Source organism: Heloderma suspectum, chromosome 8 (assembly GCF_057233095.1).
Source record: "Heloderma suspectum isolate Gila_16-S chromosome 8, 16-S_ref, whole genome shotgun sequence".
Lineage (NCBI taxonomy): Eukaryota > Metazoa > Chordata > Lepidosauria > Squamata > Helodermatidae > Heloderma > Heloderma suspectum.
In genome coordinates this window covers 36,739,431-36,752,162 of record NC_139465.1, presented here as the reverse complement: position 1 = coordinate 36,752,162, position 12,732 = coordinate 36,739,431, and the positions used below count along the sequence as shown (strand labels likewise).

At 47.6% G+C, this 12,732-nt stretch overlaps 1 protein-coding gene across 1 annotated transcript in view; it reads right to left on the bottom strand.

The window, feature by feature from the left end:
• Positions 1–5,814, bottom strand: part of CDYL2 (chromodomain Y like 2) — a 118,186-nt gene extending 112,372 nt beyond the window's left edge. Inside the window, exon 1 of the mRNA XM_084811943.1 lies at positions 5,296–5,814. Within this exon, the coding sequence (XP_084668069.1) occupies positions 5,296–5,319 (24 nt within the window). The 5' untranslated portion in view covers positions 5,320–5,814. The remainder of the gene's footprint in view (positions 1–5,295) is intronic.
• Between the last annotated feature and the right edge of the window lie 6,918 nt (positions 5,815–12,732).

Sequence of the window (12,732 nt, the reverse complement as noted above, 5' to 3'; positions counted from 1 at the left end):
TGGAAGAGTCAATGTTATTGCTTCACAATTTCCATTTCTAGTGATGGATGGGTCAATGTTATTGTTCCACAATTATCTGGGGCAATCTACCACAATCCTCTCTCCATACATTTGATACATTGCCATTCAATAAGTATAGCATGGAGTATGACACAGGGAAACGCTGCTTTGGGTTACTCTAATTCAGTCTTGGCTGTGTAAATCTTGGTATCTCTATTGATTTACATTTTTTGAGAACTGATACAGAAGGAAAGAAAAAAGTTAGCATAAATTAGAAGTGTAGATTCCAAAAGTACTCCATTGAATGATGACTGTTTGATCGCTGTGATCATAATCACGGGTAGTTAGTGATGTTGCAAACATTACCGATTACTAGTATGACAAAGCTAATTACAATCATCATCTTATATACCACACTTCAGCAAAAGCCTGTAAGCACAATCTCTTATACTAAACAGGGCCTTGTAAGAACATTACTAACAAAACAAAAAGAAGTGCAAAGACTTTCTCCAGTGTAATATGTTTAAGTAAATATTCAGCTATCAAAGTGTTTTCAGTGTCCCAAAGAGGAAGAGAATAAAATATGACATAGCCAACTAAGATATACCATACATTCTGGTGGAAAAAGCTATGCAGGATTAGTTCTTATGGTTCCAAGAAATCAATCTTGATGTGGTTTTTTTGTGTGCGGTTATCTAGTTGGCTTAATCAGTTGTTTATATCTTCACAATTCAATCACATCAAGAACTCTTTTGACCCTGAATGCCAAAGGCTTTTTAAAAAACATTCTGTAGGCTTTAGGGTTACCGACTTGAACCTGTAAATAAACACTTTGCCCAACATGTGACATACAGGTAATGATCAGATGTTATTTAATAGCTAAGTCATGCTTGCTAACAAGTCAAGGAAATAGATGTTTTCATCTACATCATGCCAATGGATGCAAGTGTTTCCCCAATCTGCATAGCAATAAGAGTTGTTATTTATTTAATAACGGTTAACAACAACAAAAAAGTTTTACTTAAAGTAAAAGCAGCTATTAAGGCAGGGAGCATTCCAACAACGAAAACCGTAATACTCAGAGTTGCCAGCTCAAAATTCCTCTAGAATCAGAGATGGCCAAGCAACCTGAAAGTACTGGTGATTTTTCCTCAGTATTCTGGCCTGCTGCTGTTGCTCACAGAAATTCTACTTGATACTCATAGACATTCCACACAGAACACAAGATCAGCCCATCATTCATCTTTCTTCTTGGGCACAATCCTGAAGTGCACACATCTAATAATATTTGTAAAGAAAAATCGGTATGGCAATGACATCCATGGAGGATACATGCTTTACTGTAGAAACCATGAATACAACCATGCTGAGGTGTCTTGAGACTGAAAGAATGTAAACCTTTCCAGTATTTATTTATTTTAAATAGTTTAGAACACCTTTTAGGGTACAAAACCCTCCAAAGCCAGCTCACAAGCTAAAAACAATACAATAGTAAACATAATCATTAACATTTACACAACATAACACACACAAAAACTTTTGATGCATAAACCAACCAAGCACATTACTTGGGTGATCCATTACTGCCAGCCAAAGTTATGGATAGGTAGAATTTCACCAACAATGGTGGTGTTGGAGAAAAGTTGACGCAAAGAACTCCATGACTAATGACAAATACAAACCTACGCAACCCTGTTCAGCATCAAGTTTCAAGTGAAGCTGAAGGCATGAATGCAAATCAGAACAAGCATCTGAGCAACTGAGACCACCATGGGAGGTTCAATTTGCTCCAGAAGAAACAACAAGTGTTCAGAACATTAATTGCTCTCCAAGGCTACATCAATAACCACTAAAACTATAAAGATCTTAAGTGTCACTTCCATATCTTGACTTCTTTGCCTTCAGTTCATCCAAAAGAGAAAGCAACTCCTATTACGCTTTCGCCATCAGAGAAAACAAATCTAGAGAGCAGAAAGTACAATATCCATTTGTCATGTTTTCCTACATTTATAGCCCACCCGTCCTGCAAGTAGCTCTTCTCATAACAATCTTCAGAAGTTGAGCACAAAAGTGTAATGCAAGACAAGGATTCCACATGACCAAGCAACATTTTGGCCCTAAAAATTGATAAAAGCACATTAAAATTAGGTGTCAAAAACATTAGTTTTGCTTCATATGTGCAAATAACTTTGGCTTAGGAATCATGGCTTAGGTTGCAATCCTATGGCCACTAGAAAGTGGCTAGATGGCCATAGGATTATTTGGTTTTCAGGAAATGACCTTGGAACAGGTGCTCCAAGGTCGATTTCCAGAAAACCGCCTCCTTGCCCCCTCCCCTGCCGCCTTGTAAGAGGCATGCTTTGTCCCTGGCTCTGTGCTCGTAAGAAAAGGGGGCATTCCTGGAGGCAGAAAGGGGATGGCGGAAGCATCGTTATGACGCTTCCTATGTGCCATCCAGCCTCCCGCCCCCGCTTCGACCTGTTCCGGCTAGACAGCCAAAATCAGCCATCTAGCCACTAATGAAGGGTGACCGGAGCGTGGAGGAGAAGATCTCCTCCATGCTCTGACTGCCCTGCATTGGATAGTTGGTCGCTTCCGAGTTCAGAGGCGGCCAACTATCCTGACTGGATTGCCCCCTTAAAAAGTTGGGGTTCAAGCTGGATTTTAATCAATACTGGTCCTTGGGAAAAGGTCATCAGTGTTGACAGCATTGTTTAATGTAGATAATCCATTTCTTTATTCACCCAATAGTTGTGATCCAGTGAATGCCTACTGGAAGTGCACAGGAACTCCCATTGTCAACTATGGAATGGTTCATGCTGGTGGTTCTTTGACCTCCTTGGCTGACACCAAGACCTGCTGTGTACATAGTTCGCTAGACTGCAGCTGCTGCATTTAATATGTCAACTTTGTTCCAGATTATTTTTCAAGGAAAGTATAATTTGTTTGTTTTATAGGCTAGAAAAAATGCTACCATCATCAAATACCTTCAAAATAGCATATGTATTCATATACTATTTATACATATTATTATAAACACATTAGTAATACTGTATGGGTTGGCTAGGGAAAGTTACCCCAAACTTCCAACTGGGATTAATCACCATTAAGACTTTAACAGTAACTTGAATCAGTTAATTAATCAATTAATTGGCTACAAACAAGGCTGTTATTGACTGAAAAATCTTTATGTGGGTGGTGAGCATTATTGGGGGGAAAAAGGAAATCTTCTAGGTGCTGCTATACTATTTAACATTTATCAATGGGTGGATCTTTCAAGTCAATTTCTGCAGTCTTTCTTCTTTTTTTGGTGTATTTTTTTAAGTGTGCATTTTTTCAAATTGTGGGCATTTTTTTGTATGCAAACACCCATTGACTAAAGCATGTTCACACCTTTTTGAAACGTACGCATTTTTCTTTGCGCACTTTTCAAATGTGCACATTTTTTCAGACACGTTCTTCTGTTCCATGGAGTGCATCGCATGTCCAGATAGGTATGGATTTTGGACACAAACTGTGTCTGATCCACATCCATTTCCTGGTGGTGTGGACTGCAGAACTCCACAGCAACAAATAAACATCTGATGGTGCAGGTATCTCACACAACCCCTATCGACATTTACAACGTTCCAACATTATGGACCGTCTGTTGCTACTTCTTTGCAATGTCTGAAACTTCTCTCAGAGCAGAAGACTCAGGACACTCCACATTTGAATCCAACCACTGGGCCAATCAGAATATTAGCCGTTTTTGCACCAAACTATGGACATTGGTCCTGCCATGACTTATTCTGCAAGTAGGCTTTCACAACTAGACAACATCAAGTTCAGGGCAACTGTACGATGTGAGATCAAAGTTACTTCATCAAGATTCCACTGGCACTCCTTTAACAGATCCATGTTTTAGAAGTATATAAACCAAACGGGTTTTGGATTGAGTAATAGTTTTAAACTACTTGGTGGAGATGGATTGCCCATTAAGATGTGGTGGAAGGAACGGTTTGGTGGCGCTTCAGATGAAGAGGCTTGGTAGAAAGTGCAGCCGATCCAGTCAAATTCTGCTATGTAGTGGAACCTGGGCTTGGCTGCAGACCTTTGGTTGGCTTATGGAAACACCCCTCTGATAAGCCAGAGGGCTACTGCGCCAGGTCCTGCACCAATTTGGAAAGGCGCAAAGGCTATTCGGAAAGGCAGACCAGGGCAGCACAGTCTGTGCAGAGAATTCTAATATTGCGCCCAACAAGGTACCTTCTCTTTTGACCGAGGGGGGGGGAGCAGGTTGCTTCCTGCCTTTGCAACTTTAGTGCTCAAATATGAGCACCTCATGCGCGCGCATGCCCTCCATGGCCGCCCCCAGTAGAAGAGTTTATCAAACCAAGACATCTGGTTGCGCTTCGGGGGGCGGGGTGGTGGTGGTGGTGGTGGTGGGCGGTCGTCCGGAGCTGATAAGAGCCAGGAGGCCCCACCCCGCCCCTTTTCTTCCCAAATACCCTGCCATCAAAACTTCGACAGCCCGCCTCCCATTCCCAGCATCCTCCGGGGCCCACCCTCTCCCCCTCCCCACAAAAAAGCCCAGCATGCATCTGTGGCCACCAGAGCTCCTCCCTCCCCCCCCCCCGCAGCAACTAAAGCCCTCCCTCCTTGGCTTGCATCAGCCCTCAGGTGCAAGACGGAGAAGGAGGAGGAGGGAGGAGGAGGGAGGGGGGGCGCCGCTTTTTTGGCAAGACTTGGCGCAAGCGAGGCGCAACCCTGGCTCGGACGGCTTCGGGGTGGGGAGGGAGGGGGCAAACTGGACTTTGCCTGGACTTTCTCTGCACTAGGGGCGCCCGACCCGGGGTGAGGGGGGTCCCACTTCCCATCGGATCCCCCAACTCTCCTCCCAAGGCCCGCAGAGCTCTCCCCCCCTCCGGAAAGTGGGGAGAGGGAGGGAGGGAGGGAGGGGGAGAGACGGGGGGGGCGGGCAGGGAGGAGGGAGTGCTCGCTCGCTCGCTCGCCCGCGCCCTCCCGCCAGCCTCAGCCCCGGCAGCAGCTCCGGCGCCCTCGCCCTCGCCCTCGCCCGCCTGCCCAGCCAGCCCTCCTCGCCTTGGCCGCTTCCTCTCCGCGGCTCCCCAGGAACTCGAGGGGGAAAGAGCGAACGGGGGACCCGCGCCCGCCCCAGAGCGCGAGGGGAGAAGCCGCCCCGGCCAAGCCAGCCCCCGCGGCCGCGGCCGGGCGCTCCCTCGGCTCCGCCCGCCCCCCGGCTCCCGTCGCCCGGCTGCCCGCGAGCCGAGCCCGGCCGAGCTCCGGCGGCGTTACCTCGTAAAGGTCCCCCGAAGCCATGCCGGGCTGCGGGACTCGGGGCTGCTGCGGGCGCCGCGCTCTCGCCGCGGGCGGGGGGCGCGCGCCGCCCTCGCCCTCGCTCCCGGCGGGTGTGCGCGGCCCCCCCGGCCGCCCGCCCTCTCGCCCGGCCGCCCGCCCTTCCCCGCGCTCTCCCTCTCCGACCCGGGCGAGCGAACTGCGCCGTGCGGAATGACAGGCGTCCGGGGCTGCCCGTGTGTGCGCAGAATCGGAGGCGAAGGGAGACGGCGAGAGGCAGGCGGGCGGGCCGGCGGGCGGGCGGGCCGGCGTAGCCAGCAGCCGTTCTGGAGCGGCGGCCGTGCGAGCGGCGCTCCGGGTCCGTGTGCGAGAGGCGGCGTGGAGTGCGTGTGCCTGCGCGCGCGGGTGTGTGCGCGCGGGTGTGTGCCTGCGCGCGTGCGGCTCTGCCTTCGGGAACCCCCCCCGCGCCGCCCGCGATCGAAAGCGGCGCAGAGGGGCTGGGTGGGGGCGAGGATGAGAAGAGGGAGGCTGATCCCTCCGCGGCCAAACCCCCCGAGCGCCCGGCCAGCGAAGTCCCCGCACCTTTTGGCACCGCCACGCAGAACCCACCGGCGGAGGCCACCTCGAAGCCCTCCTGGCTGGCCAAAAGGAAGCTGCCCCCTGCCTGCCTGCCTGCCTTTATTTATTTATTTTTGAAAAGTCAGCTCCGACGCAGACCGGCTTGGGGGGGCGGGGGTCCTTCGCCTTTCGCCTCCCGACCCCAACCTGCCCAAAGACATCCCGTCCCCCGCCGTGGACGGGGAGGGAGAGAAAAGTCTTCTGGAATCCGGGCAGGGTCTCTCGGTGGACCAGCAAAACACACACACGCACACACACACACGCACGCACACACAACCTGCAACTCCAGATGTTGGCCCAAACAGCTGGACCTCGGGGCTCCTCCCGCTGACCACCCAGAGAGCAACTGGTGCAGAAGCAAACTCCATTTTATTCCTGTGGTGCTGTGGTGTAAGTGAGCTTAACACGCAAAACTGTACATGCTCAGGGAATTTTTGTTTGAAATCAGGGTTGTTGTTCTGACCTATCAGGGATGTAGAAGGAGTTTTAAAGCATGGAATGGCTGTGTGTGTGTGTGAGAGAGAGAGAGAGAGATAGAGAGAGATAATTTTTTTTAGCAATGTGCTTCACAACTGGCCATCAAAAGCCCCCCACTCCATAAAACCATAAAAGTCCAGGGTCTATAATTACCTAGCTTCACTACTGGGCAAACATCTGGCTTTTAAAATCTGATCCCCTAAATTCATCGTCATCGTCCCCCCCTCCCAAGATCATATCTCATGTCTTCCAGGTTTTCTTTGAGGGTGGACATCCATGAGGTTCCAGGAATGCCAAAATAACAAGCTAAACCTAGTTTCTTCCATTCTTCCTGTTACAGATCTTTCAAGACTTTAGAGGCACTCAATGTCAGCTAGCAAGAGAACATGGAGTCTGGGATCTAGTGGAAGAGTGTGTTCAAAATCGCAGATCTAGAACATAGCGAGCTGCCTTATAGCAACTGAGACCATATCGGTCTTTCTAGCTCAGTATTGTCTACACTGGCCAACATCAGTTCTCCAGATATTGAGGCGGGAGGCTTTCCTAATCTTACCTGGAGATGCCAGGGACTGAATCCCAGACTTTCTACTTGAAAAGTTCTAGCCCTTCCCCAATCTGGAACACAAACCTAGTTTTTTCCCCATCTGCTCCCTTGAACTCAACCATCTTCCTAACAGAATACATAAGATACAATGGATTTTTGTGTTTGTTTGATTTTTAAAACTTCATAGAATAGTAGGGTTGGAAGGGGCCTACAAGGCCATCGAGTCCAACCCCCATATAAATTTATAAACTTATAAATCCCTTAAGTCTTTGAGATGTTTAAATCAAGCATGGGCAGAAAGTAGATCTCCAGATATTTTGTACTTCAACTCCAAGCATTCCAGGACCATTGGCCATGGTGGCAGGGGCTTCTGTGAGTTGAAGTCCAAAACATCTGGAGATCTTCCTTCTGCCCCTGGTTTAAATAACCAAAATGGAAAGCATATTTTCCTCTATCCCTTGATGACTTTTGGGTTGGATCCAGATTTATGCTGGATCAGCTACACTGATGGAAGTGGACTACCCCTCCTGCTCCTCCCCCCCCCAGCAGCCTCTCCAGCCCCCTGAAAATGCTACACAGAGAGTCAGGAGACCTTGCTGAATGGGGTGAGCTGTGGTGTGTGTGTGTGATCCCCCCAAATTGGATGGAGGGACAAAGGGCAAGTAGAGCCATTCCTCTCATGGGAGATCCCTTCTTCTTGCAAAAGGTTGACCTTGGATCCAACCCTTTGTTTACCTATAAATCCAGCCACCAAACCAATCAATATGGTGGGGAAAGAAAGTCTTAGACCAGTCACATCCAGGCCCCAGATGAATGGCAATTCTTTTATTTTCTTTATTACATTTCTTCACTGTCCAATAGGCAAATCAGTCCCTAGCCTAGGAAATCTAGACATTTAAATGGTTTAATGTTTAAGACATTTAAATGGAAATGACTCCCCCCCCCCTTGCCCGATTCCTACAAATTGCACCATTATATCACCTCTCCTACTTGGATTGTACTGAAAACATTCTGGAATCCTTCCTATCTCAATGCTAAGGCAATTAATTAAAAGAAAGCAAGCAGACAGGTCTATCCTACCAGAAGAGATAGAATCAGCTGAATTCTAATGTTCTTTTCCACTCCCCCAAATTCCTTCATCTCATCTGGGATCTTGCTTATCTAGGGCACAACCCTATCGATTGCCCCCTTGGTGATTGGAAGGCCCTGAACTTGAAGGCATCCAATCATCCAATGCAGGGCAGAAGGAGTGGTGGAGGTGATCTTTGCCTCCCTGTCCTCCCCCCCTGCAGATTTTGCTAGAGAGGCTTGTAGTTCGTCTAGCAAGGGTGCTTCAGAGGAGGAGGAGGAGGGAAGGAGGCTGGAAGAGGCTCAGGTTAACTTATATCCTGCCTCTCTGGTCTTCTCCCCTCCCCACCCGCCAGAATGACCCCTTTCCTCCTCCAAGATTGCTGTTTTGACCTTGGGGGGCAGCCGGCACGGTTCTTTTCATGCCAGCTGCAAGGGGGTGTGGAGGAGGGTTGGATCTCTGACACCCCCTTCCAAGGTCGCAGCACTGTCTCCAACCTCAAAAGGGCAAATCTGAACAATCTTATGATCCTAGGACACTCACTCGGGGACTACAGGATTGTTCTTTTACTATTTTTTTTTTAAACTTACCTCTCTTTTGAGGGCTGATTCACAAATTGCTTGATCATAAACCTAACTTAGTCTTAGATGGTTCACCTAAGTCTAAGCGTAACCAAAATAGATGCATATTCTTTCCCCTATCGACTCATGTCTCTATCTGCCTCCCTTTCCTTTGGTGTCTCCATTGTGTCAAACACGAGACTGTAAGCAACTTGCGGAAGTGACTTGTCTTTTTAAACTCTGAAAAGTGTAATGTACGTTCAGTTCAGTTCAGCTTATTCTGTATAGTATCCAGAGAAGCTTACAAGGAATAAAATAAAAAACCATATACAAATAATTATCAAATAAATAACCCCCAAAATACAAACCAGGCATTTAAATAGTCAAAAACTATTAAAACAGAAAGCAATCATTATTCCGTCTATTTCCAATGTTCAATGCTTACCTAGCCTAAACAGCACCACCCACCCACAAGAGATATCACCATGGTTTGGGGGACCCCAAGGTCTATCCAAGTACAATATATATATATATATATATATATACGTGTGGAAAATATGAGAACTGAGTGTGCTCAGTGGGCATGCTGAGTGTTTGGGGAGGGGGAAAATGGAAATCGGGAGAGGGGGGATGGGGAAGGGAATGAAGTGGCTGAAATACACCACACTGCTATATTTTGTTGCTGATGCCACTTGTAAGAATTTAAAAGTCAACAATAGCAGCTTAAAACCTAAATCATATTCTAAAAGCAGACTGAAATGAAAAGGTTTTCCTTAATCATCGAAAAGAAGAGAATGACAGATCTCTACTGGCTGGGAGTTCCATATTCTTGGCACCACCAGTGAAAATGCCCTGTGTCTCATTCCCATCAGTCTAATCTCATGGGTGCATGGGACAGAGATGGCATGGATTCAGAATCACATCACATAGTGATGACTTGCATGCGTGCGTGATTTGTCAGAGGTCAAAGACCACATGTGGAATGTTCACATCACATCCAGCGCAATCAGTGCCTGATCATTAAGTCATCAAGGGAGCCGTGGCTCAGTGGTTGAGCACCTGGGGGCCATCAACACGAGCCTTTTACTCCAGGGCAGGTTCAAGTCGAGGTCCTTTTGATTAGACAGTGCAGTTGCCACTTCATAGCCATCTCTGGTTTTCTCCCGGAAAAAGTGGATTTCCGAGGAGGCGTTTTGCTGTGATGTTTTTGGTTTGCTGCGGGTTTCCCGCAGTTGCGAGCCCATCTGTCCCTTCCCCAGACGGACTTCGCATTTTATGGTGGGCATGTTGTAGGTGTGCGTAGTGCTTGTGTCGCTCTGTGACACCCCTTTACTCCCCCCATCCCTTCGCAGCTGCCCAATTACAGAGGCACAGAGAGGTGTTTTCACCTTTTTAATCACACTTCTGCGCATTTTTGCAGCTTTGTATCTTCGCAATGGTTGCTGTCAGGAGCGCCCTAGTTGCCTCTTGCAGTCCCCACCAATAGCCAACTCAGGACGCAGACGACGAGGATTCTTTCCGAGACTTTATTCATTCATTACTTTATGACTCTTTCAGATACTAATCACTAGTGACATAGCAAGGAACAGCACTGGGGAAAGATAGCTGAGTAGCCTAAGCTCCAGGTAAGGCAGTTGGTCCCCGTTTGAATGAGAATCACGGGAAGACCCTGAACTTATGGGCTAGGGAGAGATCCTCCCTCTTTCCCTTGGGTCCTTGGGACGCGACCGTTGTTTGAGCGCCAAACGAGCGCTACGCCTCCTTTCTGCGCCCTCCATCTGTTGTTGCTCCCTGCATCTGCGCCGAGCATCCAGCAAGCTCCCCTCCAGTGCTCTCTCACTGCCAGGGTCACTATCTATTCCAGGAATGCTGGCAGGAGGAATCTCTGCCAGCTGCCGTGCTTGTGAGAGAGGAGAGAGCTCCTTTCCCATGTATTGCTGTTCCTCCTCAGAATCAGAACTGCTCTGGGGCTCTATTGGCTCAGTTTCCACCCTGACAGTTGCTTGTGGACTCAGTGCCCAAGGGCCGGGAGTGGGGGTCTTGGGGGAGGACCAACATCACCCCAGCCACCATTTCGGAGTGATGGGCAGGCACATACCGCTCACACTTGTGAGTGTGAACCATTGCGAGAGTCTCAGGCTGGGGAACTGACAAATGGATGGCGTGGAAATGAAGGAGCACAAAACACTCACTTTTTACCTAATAAGGGACAGAAAGACACAGCAGAGTCCCTAAAATGCAAAACAGCCACTGAAGTGTTGCACCCCCACACTCACAGGAATGCACAGCTGCGCATTTAAGTATAATGACAAAAATGGGGGCACAGCGGAGTCTGTTAGGGAAGCACGCAGTAAATCGTGAGTGTATACCACCAGAAGTTACTTTGAAGCTGCAATGCTGTGCAGTTGTGACGGAGTGGAGGGTGAAAGCAGTGCCATGTAGATGGGGCCCTGCTTTGCATTCAGAAGGTCCCAGTTTGGATCCCCAGCATCTCCAGGTAGGGATGTTAGAGAAATCTGCCGCAGATTCAAATGAGGCCAGATTCTTTGGAATCCTGCCTCAGGAATCCGTGGTGGATCGGCCCCATTTATCTCCTCTCCTGGAGGATTCTGTGTGGGATGGCATGGCTGCCTCCACGCTGATCACCATTAAAAAAAGAAAAGGCGATCGGCAGGATGTCCCCACAGACTTATATGTAAAATAGAGCCATGAATCTTGCATATAAGTCTATGTGTCCATAGGCTTATTCGCAAGATTCATGGCTCTATTTTGCGTATAAGTCTATGGGGACATCCTGCTGACCACCATTAAAAAAAAAAAAAAGGCGATCGGCAGGTTGTCCCCACAGACTTATATACAAAATAGAGCCATGAACCTTGCGTAGAAGACTACATAGATAAGTCTATGAGACATCCTGCCAATCACCTTTTTTTAAAAAAAGTGATCAGTGCGGAGGCAAAGGGCTCTGGTTGCAGGTAAGCGGCAGCCCTTGGCACTGCGGAATCCTCACGGAGGACAGTGGGGAATCCGTACATCCCTATCTCCAGGTAGGATGAGGAAAGAATCCTGCTTGAAACCCTGGAGAGCCACTGCCAGTCAGTGTCGACAATACTGGGCTTAGATGGACCAAGGGTCTGGCTCAGTATTGGCAAGCTTCCTATGTTTCAAAGTGTTCAAGAGTCAGTTGACAGATGTGTTCATCCCACAACTTGCGGTATAAAACATACATGTCCGAATGTGCCATTGCCAACCAAACACCATGAATAGGACTTTCATAATGTAGCACATTCATCATTTCAAATTGAACGTTTTCCAGTGGAGATAGTTCACCTACTCCTCAGTGAGTATTCAAGACTTAGTTCATGTTTGTCACTTGATTCCTCTACACTTTCTGAACTGAATTCACTGACGTTGTGTTTCAGTTGAGGTGAGGAGATAAGGATGATGGTGATCCTTATTTCAAGGAACTCAGGGTAGCATAATTCTTTCGCTTCCCCTGTTTCAATCTCACAACAAGCCTGTGAGGTAAGTTAGGCAGGTATCTGGAACATTGTCACCCAATGAGTTTCATTGCTGTGTGGGGATCTGAGTCCAGGTCAACAGCCAACACTCTTAACCACTACAATACAAATGTGAAAGTTCTACCCATGACCTTAGATGAATAAGCAATGGCTTAGTCACACATGAAATTATGGCTTGATATTACAGTTATCGTGATGAATATGCATGTCTGAATTGTCCCCAGGAGTTGGGTAATCAAGTGATGAGCAATCAAATAATGTAAATGCTTGTCTGAACTAGCCCCAAGTGATGGGAAATCTAGGGTTGTATACTTTATGCAACTGCTTCTTGTCTTAGATATAGTACGCATGAACAATTTGTGTGTTTACTGTCTTCTGAGACCCTTTTAATTATCTCTCAACTCACTTCCTTTAATCTTGTCCGCACCCCCCCACACACACCCCCATAGATGAAGCAGGCTTCTTGAATTTCCTTCTAGGACCTTCTTTCATCCATGTAAGTCTGTTCTGAATCCTTTATTTTCCATTAACCTTGGTGCACATGAGACGGGAATGATTTGATGTGGCAAATGTGCCACTTTTTAATTCTGTACTCCCAATGTGGCATTACTTTTCTTCTCTCTCTCTCTCTTTTTTTTTTAAGTCAAG